Source organism: Colletotrichum acutatum (assembly GCF_030867785.1).
Source record: "Colletotrichum acutatum strain CBS 112980 chromosome Unknown BDZ83scaffold_44, whole genome shotgun sequence".
In the NCBI taxonomy this organism is placed as follows: Eukaryota; Fungi; Ascomycota; class Sordariomycetes; order Glomerellales; family Glomerellaceae; genus Colletotrichum; species Colletotrichum acutatum.
This window is the reverse complement of record NW_026849038.1, coordinates 60,664-74,983: the sequence shown is the minus strand read 5'-3', so window position 1 is coordinate 74,983 and position 14,320 is coordinate 60,664. Positions and strand designations below refer to the sequence as shown.

The following is a 14,320-nucleotide window of genomic DNA, read 5'->3' as shown; positions in this document are numbered from 1 at the left end:
CGTGTCGCTTGGATGGCTGACCTCATCAACCCAGTGAATGTCGTGCTCACATCAGGCGCTCAAGGCTCCTCAATTGCATTTAAGAGCCATGCCCACCCAGTTTTCCTTTTGCAATTAGACAACTTTATAAACTTGTCAATATTTGCATTGAAAGTCGGTTGGGCTCCCCTAGCCCTCTTATGACAGCTAGCCCAGACGCAAAGCGGTGCGTTGATGTTCCTAACTAATTTCCGGCGTGCGACTTTGGCCGATTTCGCGACTTTTGCAGTTGCCGACAAGACTGCGAGCATATCTACGCATGACTTCAAGAATAAGCAATATTCTATCAGGCGCTCTCGAATCATGCGGATAGCAAACGGCCCGAACATAAAGTCCTGAGCATTGGATAAGAAGTGCCACGTCAAGCGTCGGAAAATGCCCGGCCTCTTGGGAAAGCAAAGAGTGCATCCGGGCCCAGGAATCCGCTGCGACTCTGCGGAGAATTGTGCCGACCATGTCCTGGGCCCCGGCCGATGGCCGCCGTTGAAATGGAAAAGCAATGGGATGCACAAGATCGGGGCACTATCAATCTGAGATGCTTTCAGGGAAAAAAGAAAAGGGACGAACAGAGGGCCAAAATACCTCAATAATCAATGCGAGCCGGCATCAAGCCGTCCGAACGGCTGTCGCGAGACTGAGATACCATTCGGGTCGCAGCCGAAGTCACTCTCTCTCCTCCCATACGAAAAACAAGGCACTAAGCGCGGACGTCGAGTCGCCTCGCTGGTCACAAGCAGCCTCGGGGGCTTCAGCTCGGAAATTCTTGGACGTCGACGATCCCCTCTCAAGTCTCGTTGTTAGACGGGTCATCAGAAACACACCAACTCGCCTGGTGCGACGCTTGCTAGCTGGGGGGGGGGGGGTAAAGACTCGGCAACCAACAACGGCGCGGAGAAGCCAAACGCGAGGGGAAAGTTCACCATTCGCCATACCATACTCTAGGCCATTGTTTGCTGAAATTTGCATCGTCACAAGACCTTCGTGACTGGCTGTGAACCACATCGCCTTCCAATTTCCATAAAGTCGACTCGTGGGAAATCTCAGCGAGAATTGAGTAGGGACGTTTCAATATCAGCGAGGGAATATCAGTGGTTCGAAGTCTCATCCCCACAGAACTAGGCAGGCCAGGAAGCGACCGTCTGTTCACAGACCGTTCTGCCGTCAGTGCCGCGAGGCGAGATGAGGTAGATCTTTCTCGGATGGCTTCGCACGCACGCACGCACGCACGCACGCTCAGGTACGACACGCGCCGTTCAGAGAGCTACGGCCTCAAGCATCCACTGTTGCGCGCGGAGCTTCGTGGCTAGCTAGATGAATACTGGATAAACGTCTTGGAGGCAGAGCGCCATGTGTGATGCAAGATGAAGTGTGACACAACCTCAAGCTCTTCCCAAGCTACCTACTTGACGCCACACCACGATGAGCTACTGTACTACAAGATACGTGTCGGTGGCAATCAACATCTCTTCACGAGAGGAAGAGGCCAACTCGCGCTAGCAACTTGGCTCAGGTCTCGGTCAGAGGAGGATAGAAGGGGAGGAGGTCTGGAGGCGGGAGGGGAGGGGAAGGGGGCAGCCGGCTTGTTCGGCCGATCTCTGGCGCGCCTCGAGCCATATCCGCCGGTGCACCCCTGTACCGCCCCAGCAAAAGGACCAGACTGGGCCCTATCCAACTCCAACCAGCCAAAGAACCGGCAAAGGCAGCATCGGGGTCCTCGTTATGGTCGTCTATTCCCGCTCGCTCTGGTTTAGAGTTAAATCCAAAGCGGTCAGTCGTTGATGAGACGAGGATCTTTCATCACAGGTCAAGCCGCGATCAGATCCATCCACGGAAAGAAAGGAAATGATGGATTGGTTTTTCTATCAGTCTTGTCAGTGTCAACGTCAGTGTCAATGTCAAGTGTCAGTGTCATGATGTAGGTATCTACATGTGACAGAAGCAAATATGGCATGGAGCCTGGCCTGATCCGTCGCCAACGTCAGCTATATCTATGGAGCGTAAGGTACAAATGTGCCTTAATCAGATGCTTTTTTTTTTCTTGTTCGTCTGCTTGCTGCAATTTTCGATATCTTCCTGCAAAAAGATGGAAAAAGGAAGCAGCTTCACCTCGGCAGGCTTGCATCTAAGCAGCGCTACAGCAGTCAGGGACAGGGGCACCCAGGCAGCACCATTCCGACAAGGGAATGGCTTCGTGCGGGGGAAATTGGCATCTCCCCAGACAAGCAGCGATGTAGCCCTCCCCCTCCTGGGCCTCCTCCGAGCTATTTGTCCTTGTCCGTGTCGTCAAACGGACGCGAAGAGTGCAGAGCCTGGCTTGGGTGCGGTGAGATTGGCCCAATCAAGGCAGACATGACACACGGGTATTACCTAGATGGGATACATGGAGAGAGGGATCATGGTGGTTGCTTGTGGCTGCCGTGCGTTCCTGCATCTGCCCACCTTGTCCTGCCTGTCTGTGTCTGCCTTCTTGTCTGTCGTTCTAGATATGATTGTATGTCTGGTGCCACCATCTCTCTCTTAACCTTAAGGCGCTAGACCCGGATGGATTGGCAAGCCATTAGCAGTCTAAATTACCAAAGTTCGCATAGTCACCAAGTCGCCCAGATCCCTCTACGTAAGCAGAGGCGACACGACTGGGACGGTGTCACCAATGGCCTTTACAAAGTGGTATCAAGGTGTTCTAGACAGTTCAATACGGGCAAAGACGGGAACTATGGTTCCTGGGGCGCTTGTGCTACCCAACAAACAGCCCAATATCATCCCGCATGTTTCACTGTGGCCTTGGTCAAGCAAGGCCAGGAACCATCGTCATCTTCTCAATTAACTTTGCAGACTCCAAAAGCCCCCAAAACTTACTTCGCCAGGAACCATGGCCAGAGGTTCATCTGACAGCTCCGGCCTTCGGCTCGTCTTACTTCTGATACTCTTCAGACGCTTGGCCAATGGCGATTTTTCGATTCCCCCATCAATAGCGTGACAAGCAGCCAAGAGATGCTCCCGCCGTCGTCCCCAGTCACCCCGGATTCGGCCTGGAAGGTGAAATTGAGGAGGGGAATTGGATCCCAGCTACGGAGAACTCTCCATTTCCGAGCGCAATTGAATCATTGAATCAATAACACATGTAACCACAAGTGTTGCACGTCCGCCAGATCCCATCCACAATTTCACCAGTCCTTGAGATTCAACGCTTATTGAAGCGCAGCGCCATGTCAGCTAACGACTAAGATGAGCGAATTGGCTCCGAAATTACGCCCGACCCAGCATACAAAAGTCCAGCTTCCCAACACTGCAACGCCCATGTCCATCTGCATCATGCCACTCCCCTTATGGGGAATCGATCTCCTTCTTCACATGTTCAGCGAGATGAGTACCGAGCACAACCTGTGGCCTTCACACACACACACAGACACCACTTTTCTCCAATACGCGCCCACGCGCCACAATGGCCAGGATTCGGAACTCAGCTAAGAGGCAATAGAGATCAAAAAGCCCACTTCTCCGGCCTCGCCTTGACCCAAGCAGATCCCCGTCCTAACGGAGGACACTATCCAATCCGGAATTCCCACCCGTCCACACCCCCTGCTCCTCTGCAACCCTCGCCTCTGCTTCATACGATCACCGGCGCAGCCCTGAGGCCCGCAGACCACTCAAAGGTCGGGTATGCGCGGGGAACTTTCGACTACGAGGTAGGCCCTGTTGTCGCTCTCTTCTTTTTTCATCATATCGTTGCAACGCGCATGCACATGCCGACCCCATTTGGACCTAGCAACCACTTCTCACGACCAGGATCTCTCAGCTATCCACTTTCCCCCAGATTCTTGCTTTGCTTGCGCAGTAGGTAGCTCTACTGACGGAGGTACTCTTCCATCCGGGTTTGCTGTGACTATCTCGGTTGCTTGCCAGTAGTCACTGGACTCAACACAACTGCTTGTACCTACATGCTCTCCAGGATGGAAGCCCACTTCTAGTCGTTTGCCCCGTCCCAGCCCTGAGAACCTTGGTTATTAAGTTCGCCAACTAGGTCCATGCAATTCTTTCTCCGTTATGAACCTCCAAGTCATCCCAGTCCGAACATCCCGCCTATACCCATACAGCCGAAAGGCATCAGGGTGTAACCACACGTACCCTTTGCTCCGACTTCTATCTACATAAATCCTTCCTTCCCTCAGCTTTTCTCAGGCTCTCTCCTCTTCTCTCTGCTTCATCCACATTCGCTTGTCTATCATACCGACACCTGATATCCACTACCACCGTACACTTAAAACCCACCAACCATCACCGTTACCCAAAATGAAGTACGCGTATGCTCTCGCTGCCCTGGCTGCTGTCGTCGCCGCCCAGGTTGACCCTACCATCATCCCCGAGTGCGCTCGCAAGTGCTTGCTGGACGCCACTGCCTCGGCCACCAGCTGCAAGGATGGCGACTACGTCTGTTCCTGCGAGCCCGCCAACAAGTCTGCTATCCAGGCCGCCGCCACTGGCTGCGTCGTCGGAGCCTGCGGTGCCGACGTTGCTCTGAGTATGTCTACATCCATCCCTATGTACTATCAATGTAATATCATCAGAAGGCTAACCTCACTTCTCTACAGACCAGGTTCTTCCCGCCTCCGACAAGCTTTGCGCCGCCGCTTCGGCCGGCTCTGGCATGTCCGCCTCAGCTTCCGCCTCCTCCTCGGCCGCTGCCTCCTCGGCTGCCTCTGCTGCCTCCTCGGTCCCCCCCGCCAGCATGCCCTCCGTTGCCACCACCACGGCCGTGACCGTCACTGCCTCTCCCTCCGCCAGCAGCGTCGTCGTCACCTCTACCCGCGCCAGCAACGGCACCGCCTCTGCCTCTGGCACCGCTTCCGGTACCGCTGCCGCTACCACCTCCGCCGTCCAGGCTGGCGCTGCTGGCCTTGCCCCCATCGGCGGTCTTGCCATGCTGGTTCTCGGTGCTCTTGCTATCTAAGCTACCAGACCAATGGAGACATGGCTCTTGGAAGTAGAGCTCGCCCGGAGTTGTCTGTAAAGACAGACGGATGGACTCTTTGTACATGCATGAGAAAAGTCGGAATGAAACGATTCATGGTTGATGGTGGATGATTAAAGATTCCTGCACCACCATATGGAGGTTTATTGCCCGGAGTCATGTGTTTGGCATCGGGCATGTAGTTCAAGTTAAAAGCAATACAAGTTTTTTAATATCATTACTCTGTCTTACTTTATTGTCTCCAAAGAAAAGTCCAATGCTGCTCCCTTTAAATTGCCTAAGCAGGCCTGGAGCCGCATTAGAGGAACCAAAACACAACTGTCCATGTTAAGGTTATCGGCATCAAGATCTTCTCAGCTAGAGGTCCAGCGATAGGTGGCCCCGAGCTATGCGGGGTGTTCATGAGAATGTTTGCCTGTTTGCTGACATCCGGGCACTTCCCATCGAGAAGATCCTGCATGCTAGACCTCTTCCCCACGGCCGCCTTCCCGTCCGGCATGCACTCTCCCGCCTCGTACCCGCGCCTGAATTCGAGCGCATTGGCAAACATCCGCGCCTTCTGATCAGTGGTGAAGCCGTTCTGGGGTATTTTGCCACGGCACGAGGAGTACTGTTTTCCAACCGACAGCAATCCATTAGTGCTCTTCTTTGAGTCCAAGATGACGGTGGCAGGACACTTACACTCATGTAGTTATTTATCTCAACCGCTGAACCACCGACGCATGTTACCTGCGAGCATTGATAAACTACGTCACGATTACCAGAGGTCTGGGTCGCGTTTGTCAATCCATCTTGAATGACACATTCCTGTCCGATCTCATTAAACGTATGGCCGAGACCGAACCAATGACCGACATCGTGAATAAGTGTTGTGGCGTCGCCTCCCTGAACATGCGCCTCTTCAATTACAATACCGTCTGCTTCATCAAGCGGCTGGTTTGGAAACGTGACATACTATGCATTATGATAATCAGAGTCAGTGGTCTTTTCCCTCCATGATCAGGTGGTTGAAATGTTCTTACGCTGTTGAGTTCTTGGTCGTCCTTTTCACTGCTTCGCAACCCATTGACAATCCAAACGGTCAATGTAAGCTTTCCAGGCGCGCGTGTCCGGCGTTGCCAGTCTAGTAATTTAGCCTCGCGTCTGGTAACTCTTGACCAGTCCTCGTTTGCCTTTGGCTCCCACCAATTGAGTACCATAAAGCGGAAGTTGATCCTCACTGCCCCCAAAGCCTCGTTCAGGACATCAATCTACGCACCTTTAGCCCCAATACTATGGTAACCTCTATGATAGATCAGTGAGAACTTACCTGTTCTTTGACCCTTGACTCCAGCTCATTTGGTCTATCGGCAGTCGAAGAGGCTCTCATATAATGAAAATACACTCCAACTTCCATAGAGTCAACTGCTTTGCAGTTGCTAAAACCTCGGAGGTCCCGTGATACTAATGGTATCCAGTCGAATACGTCGTCAACAAAGGCCTTTCTCCTTGCCAATCTCTGAGAGTACAGATTTTGGCACTCGGAAATATTGGCTGGGATAGAGATTTTACCCATGTCGACAGGGGCAGGGTCCCTTTTGGCAAAATACTCGAAATACGCCGTCTCAAGGATCGCAAGCGCCCTAGCATTATTATTATTTATCGACTTCGCCGGAACGTTGACATTGAGCTCGGCTTGAAACTGCTCAATCGTTGATTTATCGGGAGGTGTGGCAACTTGAGACTCTGGGACCGCCAGAATTGCTGTCTCGTTGACACCTTGGAAGCTGTCAGATGGTTGAGCGGCAAAGGAGGCCGTAGTAGCGAGTTCTGGCGATGAGACTGTATAAGTAGCCTGGCCGGCGCCAAGAGAGCCGCTTCGAGACCTTTTCAATTTAGCAAGAATTACCAAGGTATTAAGAAGCACTTACACTAGAGTCGATACAACATTGCCCGGGTCATCAACTGTCCGTGTGCCTGACGCTTGAGGGGCACCAGGTGCAGTGGTTCCTGATCCCTGGACCTGGATCAACGTAGAGCTACCGGGACCTTTGGGACCTCCGGATAGCGCCTGAGAACTGCGCTGTGCTGGATTGGAGTTTGGGATACTTGCTGATGCTTCGCCGGTTTGTACGACTACTCTAGATGAAGCAGCTTCCCTGGAGTTTGTGATCCCTCTCGAAGGAACCGCTTGGCCAGACACGCTGACTTGGACCGAAGACGCCGCTTCTTTCGGAGAATTTGGAGAGGGAGGCACAGCAGATGACGCAGAAGCAGCCTTAGATGTAACCTCTACATTCGCGGAGGAGGGCTTGATGATTTGAATAGAAGGGGGCGCTGAACTTGGACCAGCTTCTGATGAGGGTGGTCTTACTACGGAAGAAGCCTCTGGCGGTGTGTTGGGTCTGGTGCTTACGGATTGAGGAGCGGCTGGTTCTATATGCTCTCATGTCAGCAAAGTCTCGCACAACAAGATATAAAGCAGCGAGTCCGCCTTAAGGGCTTTTCACTATTCGTAGGTACTGACCTGGAGAGCTGACTGGCACTGGTGGCCTGGCGATAGAAGATGCCGGGGTATCAGAAGTTGACAGGTTGCTGAAGTTTTGGGCAGACGCCCAGGATAATAGCCCAGACAGGAGACAGATGAAGGCAAGTAATCTCATATTGAAGTCAACTCCAATTTACTGCAATGGTTGTTGTCAGTATTAAATTCGGGCAGAGGCATCTCAAGATTGGGAAGACCGCGCCGATAATTATTATACGCTTCATGTGGACCATCATCGCCAGAACTCGCTTGAGCTATCCAAAACCGTTTGAAGAGGGCTTCTTCAACCAAATGGCTGGAATACGCCACGCTCGCTGCTAGCAGAGTAAGGCTAGATGCATTCGGTATTCTGATTCACACATGCGGGGAAAGTTGGCAGCTTGGGCAGCTGAACGAGCTGAACAGCTTCTGCCAAGCTTGTCTCTTTGAGCCACAAACGTTGGCGGTCGTTCAGCCGCAGTGCTTCGATCCATCTCCGAAGCCGTCTGCTGTGATAAGCTCACTCAACAAGTTCCTCATATGGAGCCCAATGTCTTGAGATATCTAGTGAAAGGCTCCCCGCAGCTATTATTTCGTGAAGCACCTGGGGTAAATGCTTCAATGGTGTTGAATTCACTTCACGAAGCTGCTGGCTATTTCAGCAGAAGCGGCAAATGGTGGTTGAGGGCGGATATGTTGTAATCAATGTTTCAATGCTATCAAATGTGTTGCCTCATTCCACGTAGCCAGAGACGGTCTCAACAAGGTGTATCCCGCAAACTTTGGCTGAATGCTTCATTACAGGCGAGAAACACTTGAAGCCATCCTGTCAGGCGTGGAATGCACCTTTCTCATTCACATATCGACGCTGTTGCGCCACAGCATCCACCCACACGAATCTTCAGGACTGTATTGGATGTTTGCGGCAGTCGTATGCTACTCCAATACTTACTACCGAATTATAGAGCCATCCCAGAATCTAGACTTGCGCCAAGGCAGACCACTGAGGCCTCTCTTGGTCCCCGTGACGATTTTGCCAGGCATAACACCAGCTGCGCTTTCAGACAGGCAAGTCACATTCTTAACGCATCTTTAGCTTTGAGTTTAATTTTCTTAGCCTCAATAACTGCCGCCACGGCTCAGCCCTAGGAATGAGACACTGGAGCTTTGGGATAGACTGAATTTCAGACCGAGAAATTGGTTTATTTCCACCACGATCCGCGCCCGGAGGAGAGAGTAGAAAACATCTTAGTGAGCTGAGAAATGAAAGACACCAATGAGAATCCGCGATGGCGACTAAAGAAAGGAATTGTGGGTAAGCATGCGTCCCCAAAGGTGACGAGACAGATATGCGGTAGCTGGTAGGACCGACCGAAACGCTGGAGCTCATGCACCTACTTGTACACATGCCCGTTCGCGTGTGAATAATGTTCACTTGAATCATATGTACAGACGTCAAGTGACGCGAAACATTCGAATAGTGCCTACGACGTCCCATAACGTCTGCGTCACCTATCCAACTACCTTACTTCATCCTCTTCACGTACACTAAAGTAACGTGAAAGTGGTGTTAAAAAGCGAATCGTTGACGGATCAGACGTAGTTGTAGCACAAAGCCAGCCGCGTTATTCCAAGAATCAAAACTGGTTTCACCCCAATTCTCACATTCAGCACAGCTCGTTGTACACCAAACAGTTAATATTGAGTATCAGCCAAGTGATTACGTAAGTGACCCCATCCCTCTTTTGCTCTCCATCTTGTGCCATAATTTCTTGAGATGCCCTTACATGAAAGAAGTCTAAACGAAAGTCAAGAAGAGAAACACCAACTTTGTAGTCCAACCCCCTAAGCCCCCTCATATCAGTCTATCAGGCCAGATGAAACTGGACGTTAACACCAGGAGTGTCGGAAATTTGTACACGACGGAAACTACATTCTCAAAGCCCGGCGACGGCCGAACTCATATCCACCGTAGATGGTAGACGCCGAAGTGAACCCATCAGACTTGCGAGTCTCAAAGGTAGTCGGGGTAGGCGATATCTCTGAAATGGAGGGGCTCACTAGGGACGGTCGAGCACTGGCCACGGTGGTGTCGAGATACTCGGTCGACCTCGACTCCTGGGATGATTGTGAAGATGAAGAGGGAGGATAGTCGTAACCACCAGGGATGCTGCTGGCAGTTGAGCTAATCAGAGTAGGAAGAGCACTGGAGACAATGGTACCCGGAGATGAGGTTGGAGCTGGGTATTCGGTGTCATAGCCTCCTGGGATATCCGAAGTACTGCTAGAGACGAGTGTAGGCTTGGCGCTGCCTACAGTAGTTCCCAGCGATGCGGTAGACTCCTGGGTGGAGGGAGGGTAGTCGTATCCGCCAGAAACGCTGCTCAGAGTCGCTGTATCTGTGGGCGTGACGAGAGTGGGCAGAGCGCTGGAGACTGTAAATCCCGGTGAAAAAGTGGAAGGAAGTGAAAGATACAACGACATAGACGTGGAAGTGGATTCCTCTTCAGTTTTGCAAGGTTTCTTGGATGCAGTAGAGGCAGCGCTGCTTCCGAGGGAGGTAGGAGTAGTGCTGGACAAGCTGGGGGCAGTGGTAGTAGGGTAGCCGAGCGTGGTGGAAAGGCGAATAGAGGTCGGTGATGAAACAGATGGAACGCCACTGGAGACTCCTGTACCGCGACTAGTTGACGAGTAGGCAGTCCCGGTGCTGAGAGGTACGGTGTTCGTGATGGTGACGACAACCGTAGTCCTCTTCGTAGTATGAGAAGTGGAGAGAGAGGGTGTTGATGCTCCGGGATGCTGAGACGAGACAGTAGTGTTGAAGACTGACGTTGTGGTGAGAATGGTCAACGAATAGGAAGCTGGGGGGGCAGTACCCGACTCGGATCGTGTGGAGAAAGAAGGCAGAGGAGGGATGCTGATCGTGGGGATGCTTGGGATGCTTTGGGTCGTAATTTTCGAAGAAGTGGACGAGTCTGTGTCGGTGGTGCGGATGGTCTTGGTGACAGTGCGAGTGATATGAGTGCGGGTAGAGTTTGTCCAGAGGCTCGAGGAGGAGCCAGTGGTAACACTCGTGCCGGCATTGCCAGTACCATGACTGTAAGAGCTGGAAAGTCTGAGAGTTCTGGGATGTCAATTAAGAACAATTGCAACTGCGAAAAGAATGTCAACTTACGAAGTAGTATTGACGGCCCAGGAGAGAGAGGAGCTTGGGGTGCCAGCACTAGGCAGTTGGGAGGAGACTGTGACTCCCGTAGTTGGAGTCCATGATGATACTGCTCCAGTGACTTCAGAAGTAGTGCTAGAGCCAACGGAGGTGGATGACCTGGTGTAACCGAGGGACGTAGACGGAGGAGGGAGAATGCTAGATGACAAGGACTTGGAACTCAAGGTTCCTGGAATGGTCGTACTAGAAGGCTCGCAGGTATGAATGTACGGAGGCGTCACAGTCAAGGTCTCCGTTAGAGTCACGGTACTAGCACACTGAGAGCCACAAGCAGTGACAGTGACCGTCGCCGGAGGATGCGGGATGAGGTAGTTGTTGGCGTTGGGAGGGATGGCGTTCACCAGAGAGGCACTGCAAAGTCGTGTCAGCAATGGTCGAGAAAGGCATGGTTGAGGCCTTACTCAAGACCTAACAGGACCAAGTAAAGTGCGACAGGGACCATGACGGGCAGAGACTTCGGAATGTTAAACGAGTGTGGTGTCGCAACAGCTGATGCTTGCTGGTTCGAGATGAGAAGCAAAACTCCAGTACACCTTTACGTCCGTCCGGACAGCTTTATATCAAGTAAACCATCTGATGTGCACCAATGCCAGATGACACAGCATTTATCTCAGAGCATTCTCGATTGCAACGCCGACGGGAAGGTCGGCAGACATCCTCGTCACAGAAACCGTTACCCCGGCCTAGAACGTCCTTCGGCGAGGCCTTTCATGCAGGGCGCCGCTGAGAGCCAACAACGCAGCAATCGATTTAATTGTCTCTGTATTGAATACCCGAGCTAAATAGAAGTCGGAGGCTTGCCTTCGTGGTTGTTTGAAGCGAGATCGCACAAACCGTAACGTTCGAATTGCGTCGTTGCCACACGGGTCGAGGAGATGGACACCTGATCTCATCTGAGCTAGGTTTTCAGGATGATTTGACACAACCATTTGAGCTTCACGAGTGGTGACTTGAGCCGAAAATGGATGAGACTGCGGGTAAGAAAAGCCATCTAGTTTAGCATTCCTACATAACAATTACGACGTTTGCGGCTACATAGCTCGCAGGCGCTCAGAGCTAGCTCTTCAGGACGCAATATTCGTTTGCTGGTAGAGTTCAGAAGACAAAATCAATGCTCATGACTTCTAGAGTCGACGGAAAATCTTTGTAGGCAAACAAGAGCGGCGAGAAAACAGAGTCGTGTTAATGAGCACGGCTGCAGATGCCCTCGTTGCGGCTGCGGGTGTCCGTCCCACACAATCTCCGGCAGACAACCCGCATAGTCGAAGAATATCATATGCGAAAAATAGGCAAGAAGTACAAATTTGCGTTACCCCGGGCTTAGGTTTGGAGCATCGGAATACAAGTTTTTGTGATCTGCGTGTTTTGGAGAGCACATGTACGAGAACCTGACGTCCTCTTCGCCCCGAATTGCGGAATGTTTTAAGCTCCGAGCTATCTCAAAGGCCTGAAATTACTATTCTCTAAGGATGCTCCAGCACGACAGATGCCGTACTTACCATCACACATGAGATACTACCGCAGGGAGGGACTTTGTTTTTGCTTTCACATTGGCTTCCGACAAGATGGTGCATCGCCGGCGCCAGTGCACGCGTTACGTGTATGCATGCCTGCCTGCATTGACGTAGCTGCCGGTTTCCGACCCTTCAGGGGGGAGGGGGGGCAAACAGACAACACCTGTCCCCTTCATAACAATATGCAGTTTACAGCCTGTGTCCTTGGTTGCAGAACTAGAGGATGCATCTAGGCAGAAGCTCCATGTAGGCATTCACAGAAACAGCTCATGCTACTTGTGAGGTAGTTCTATCGGGGAGGTGCATCCTGCAGATGAGCAACACGTACGGTCAGATCACGTAGACTTGACAGGTTTGTCGCATGTTGATTGCGGGAGTAGACACAGTAGGGCTGTGCGAATGGCACGGCGAAATGGTAGGAGGCACTTTTGTCTAGAAGATTCCGTTACGGCAGTAAAGTCGGAAGTTTCTTGATCGGCCGAAGGCGGGAGTCATCTCTGTCACTTTGGAATGACCAGCAGAGCTTCGCGTCTTGTGTGCACTTCGCCTCGGGTTGTGTGGGCCGTCTCACACCCGTCGATGTTTGTCCTTGTTGATACTCGGAGATTTGGGTGAGCGGCTGAACTCGGGTAGAGTCCCTCTACAACACACCTTGTTCTGCACGAGATGTTTTGTTTGACCAAACCTTGCCCCGACCTGTCCGGACGACGGTACCGTCTCGATGCGTGGCACGCGTGGTCAGAGGCGTTCGAAGTCATAGTTGTGCGCCACATCATCGAGGACGGGGGGCCTAAATCATTGATCCTCGCACAATGCGACCAAGTTGGCACTCTGCGTACAGCAGAGTAATGTTCACATACAGAGCAAAAACACGTATCTGAAACTGTCTTAAGCTCTGCACAATATGAAGAGGAATCACTGCCAAGCTCGTCCACGGTTGCAGGTAACACGACCGGGTAAGGAGTTGTAAGGTGGCCACAATTGCGGCACCTGTGTGTACGTCTAATTCCTCCCCAGCCACTTGATTTGATTGTGGCAGGTCCCGCTGGCATAAATGAAAGATCAAGCGCATGATGCGGCTGTCTTGCACTGCACCCTACGGGAGTACCTGCGCCTTTTCGTCTCCGAGCAAACAACTTTGGGATAAAGATATGCAATCTATTCATAGTCACGTACCTTAAACCCTATGTGATTACCATCCTAACATGCTCTTCTCAGAGTACTGCCTTCAATGCCTTAAAGGCATCATCTCGACTGCCCGAGAACCTGAGCTCTGAGGTCTTCCAGTTGATGACGTTCCAAATATTCTCCACATATGCCGCCTTGCCGTTGAGGTACTATTGCCATCCTCGATTAGTCTACTAGAGTTTCGAGCACATGTTCTCATTGGTGAGGACGAACCTGTAGGTAGTACGCGTGCTCCCACATGTCGACACCAAAGATGGGCACACCCTTGGTGACAGGGTCCTGGTCCTTGGTGGTAACAATGCTGAGGCCGGTGACGTCGTCCTTGACCAGCCAACCCCAGCCGCTGCCGGTGATACCCAGAAGAGCGGTATTAAAGGCCACTTTGAATTGATCGAGGCCATCCCAGATACGAGTAATCTCGGCGATCAGCTTCGGTGCCGCATCGGGCGAAGCATCCGGGCTTGAAGCTGGGGAGAGGTTCTCCCAGAAGAGAGAGTGGTTGATGTGGCCACCACCGTGAAAGTTGAGGGCTGCGAGGACCGCGAATCGACTTTGAAGAGGGTTTGCGTTGTAGGTCTCGATGGCTTTGTTCAGGTTCGTGACGTATGTTTGGTGACTGTTTAGCTCAACAATTAGTACATAGGTGACGCATGTTCCCTTTCTCTCCGGCACGATACGGCTTACTGTTTGCTGTGGTGTAGCTCCATGATTTGAGCCGAGATGTGAGGCTCGAGAGCCTGGGGATGAGATTAGCAGATAGTGGCTTTATCAAGCAGTGATGGAGAACGAACATCGTAAGCGTAGGGGAGCTTAGGTAGCGTGTACTGCGCGCTGGCCATTGTTGAATATTGATGCCGGGTGTATTCTAATGAGCTAGTTTG

At 51.9% G+C, this 14,320-nt stretch overlaps 6 protein-coding genes across 6 annotated transcripts; 2 read left to right on the top strand and 4 right to left on the bottom strand.

Moving 5' to 3' along the window:
* The first annotated feature begins 1,909 nt into the window (after positions 1-1,909).
* Positions 1,910-2,486, top strand: BDZ83DRAFT_313530 (uncharacterized protein). Its single transcript, XM_060502319.1, has one exon. It carries the CDS (start codon positions 2,030-2,032, stop codon positions 2,390-2,392), a length of 363 nt encoding a protein of 120 aa, XP_060365198.1. The 5' UTR covers positions 1,910-2,029; the 3' UTR covers positions 2,393-2,486.
* Positions 2,487-3,990: 1,504 nt separating this feature from the next.
* Positions 3,991-5,197, top strand: BDZ83DRAFT_313513 (uncharacterized protein). The gene is made up of 2 exons (XM_060502318.1): positions 3,991-4,558; positions 4,629-5,197. The coding sequence occupies exons 1-2, from the start codon at positions 4,330-4,332 to the stop codon at positions 4,985-4,987; spliced, it is 588 nt and encodes a 195-aa protein (XP_060365197.1). The 5' UTR covers positions 3,991-4,329; the 3' UTR covers positions 4,988-5,197.
* Positions 5,198-5,223: 26 nt separating this feature from the next.
* BDZ83DRAFT_620574 (uncharacterized protein) lies at positions 5,224-6,726 on the bottom strand. The gene is made up of 4 exons (XM_060508202.1): positions 6,318-6,726; positions 6,031-6,258; positions 5,690-5,962; positions 5,224-5,618 (listed from the first exon to the last, which is right to left on the bottom strand). The coding sequence occupies exons 1-4, from the start codon at positions 6,561-6,563 to the stop codon at positions 5,307-5,309; spliced, it is 1,059 nt and encodes a 352-aa protein (XP_060365196.1). The 5' UTR covers positions 6,564-6,726; the 3' UTR covers positions 5,224-5,306.
* A 2,498-nt stretch (positions 6,727-9,224) lies between these two features.
* Positions 9,225-10,295, bottom strand: BDZ83DRAFT_620571 (uncharacterized protein). Its single transcript, XM_060508201.1, has one exon. It carries the CDS (start codon positions 9,993-9,995, stop codon positions 9,441-9,443), a length of 555 nt encoding a protein of 184 aa, XP_060365195.1. The 5' UTR covers positions 9,996-10,295; the 3' UTR covers positions 9,225-9,440.
* A 2,323-nt stretch (positions 10,296-12,618) lies between these two features.
* Positions 12,619-13,803, bottom strand: BDZ83DRAFT_313263 (uncharacterized protein). The gene has a single exon (XM_060502317.1). It carries the CDS (start codon positions 13,415-13,417, stop codon positions 12,752-12,754), a length of 666 nt encoding a protein of 221 aa, XP_060365194.1. The 5' UTR covers positions 13,418-13,803; the 3' UTR covers positions 12,619-12,751.
* BDZ83DRAFT_577129 (iron/manganese superoxide dismutase) lies at positions 13,466-14,278 on the bottom strand (the record flags this gene model as incomplete). Its single annotated transcript, XM_060504989.1, has 4 exons — positions 13,466-13,588; positions 13,653-14,055; positions 14,124-14,176; positions 14,231-14,278. The coding sequence occupies 4 exons, from the start codon at positions 14,276-14,278 to the stop codon at positions 13,466-13,468; spliced, it is 627 nt and encodes a 208-aa protein (XP_060365193.1).
* Positions 14,279-14,320: the final 42 nt, after the last annotated feature.

What these genes read in the sequence shown, in the direction of transcription:
- BDZ83DRAFT_313263 (XM_060502317.1), bottom strand. Translation starts at nt 13,417, where the DNA reads ATGAATAGATTGCATATCTTTATCCCAAAGTTGTTTGCTCGGAGACGA.
- BDZ83DRAFT_620574 (XM_060508202.1), bottom strand. Translation starts at nt 6,563, where the DNA reads ATGGGTAAAATCTCTATCCCAGCCAATATTTCCGAGTGCCAAAATCTG. An exon ending in AGTCAAGGGTCAAAGAACAG is followed by an intron (nt 6,259 to 6,317) that starts GTAAGTTCTCAC and finishes AAAGGTGCGTAG; the next exon opens with ATTGATGTCCTGAACGAGGC. An exon ending in ACGACCAAGAACTCAACAGC is followed by an intron (nt 5,963 to 6,030) that starts GTAAGAACATTT and finishes CATAATGCATAG; the next exon opens with TATGTCACGTTTCCAAACCA.
- BDZ83DRAFT_620571 (XM_060508201.1), bottom strand. Translation starts at nt 9,995, where the DNA reads ATGTCGTTGTATCTTTCACTTCCTTCCACTTTTTCACCGGGATTTACA.
- BDZ83DRAFT_313513 (XM_060502318.1), top strand. Translation starts at nt 4,330, where the DNA reads ATGAAGTACGCGTATGCTCTCGCTGCCCTGGCTGCTGTCGTCGCCGCC. An exon ending in CGGTGCCGACGTTGCTCTGA is followed by an intron (nt 4,559 to 4,628) that starts GTATGTCTACAT and finishes ACTTCTCTACAG; the next exon opens with ACCAGGTTCTTCCCGCCTCC.
- BDZ83DRAFT_313530 (XM_060502319.1), top strand. Translation starts at nt 2,030, where the DNA reads ATGGAGCGTAAGGTACAAATGTGCCTTAATCAGATGCTTTTTTTTTTC.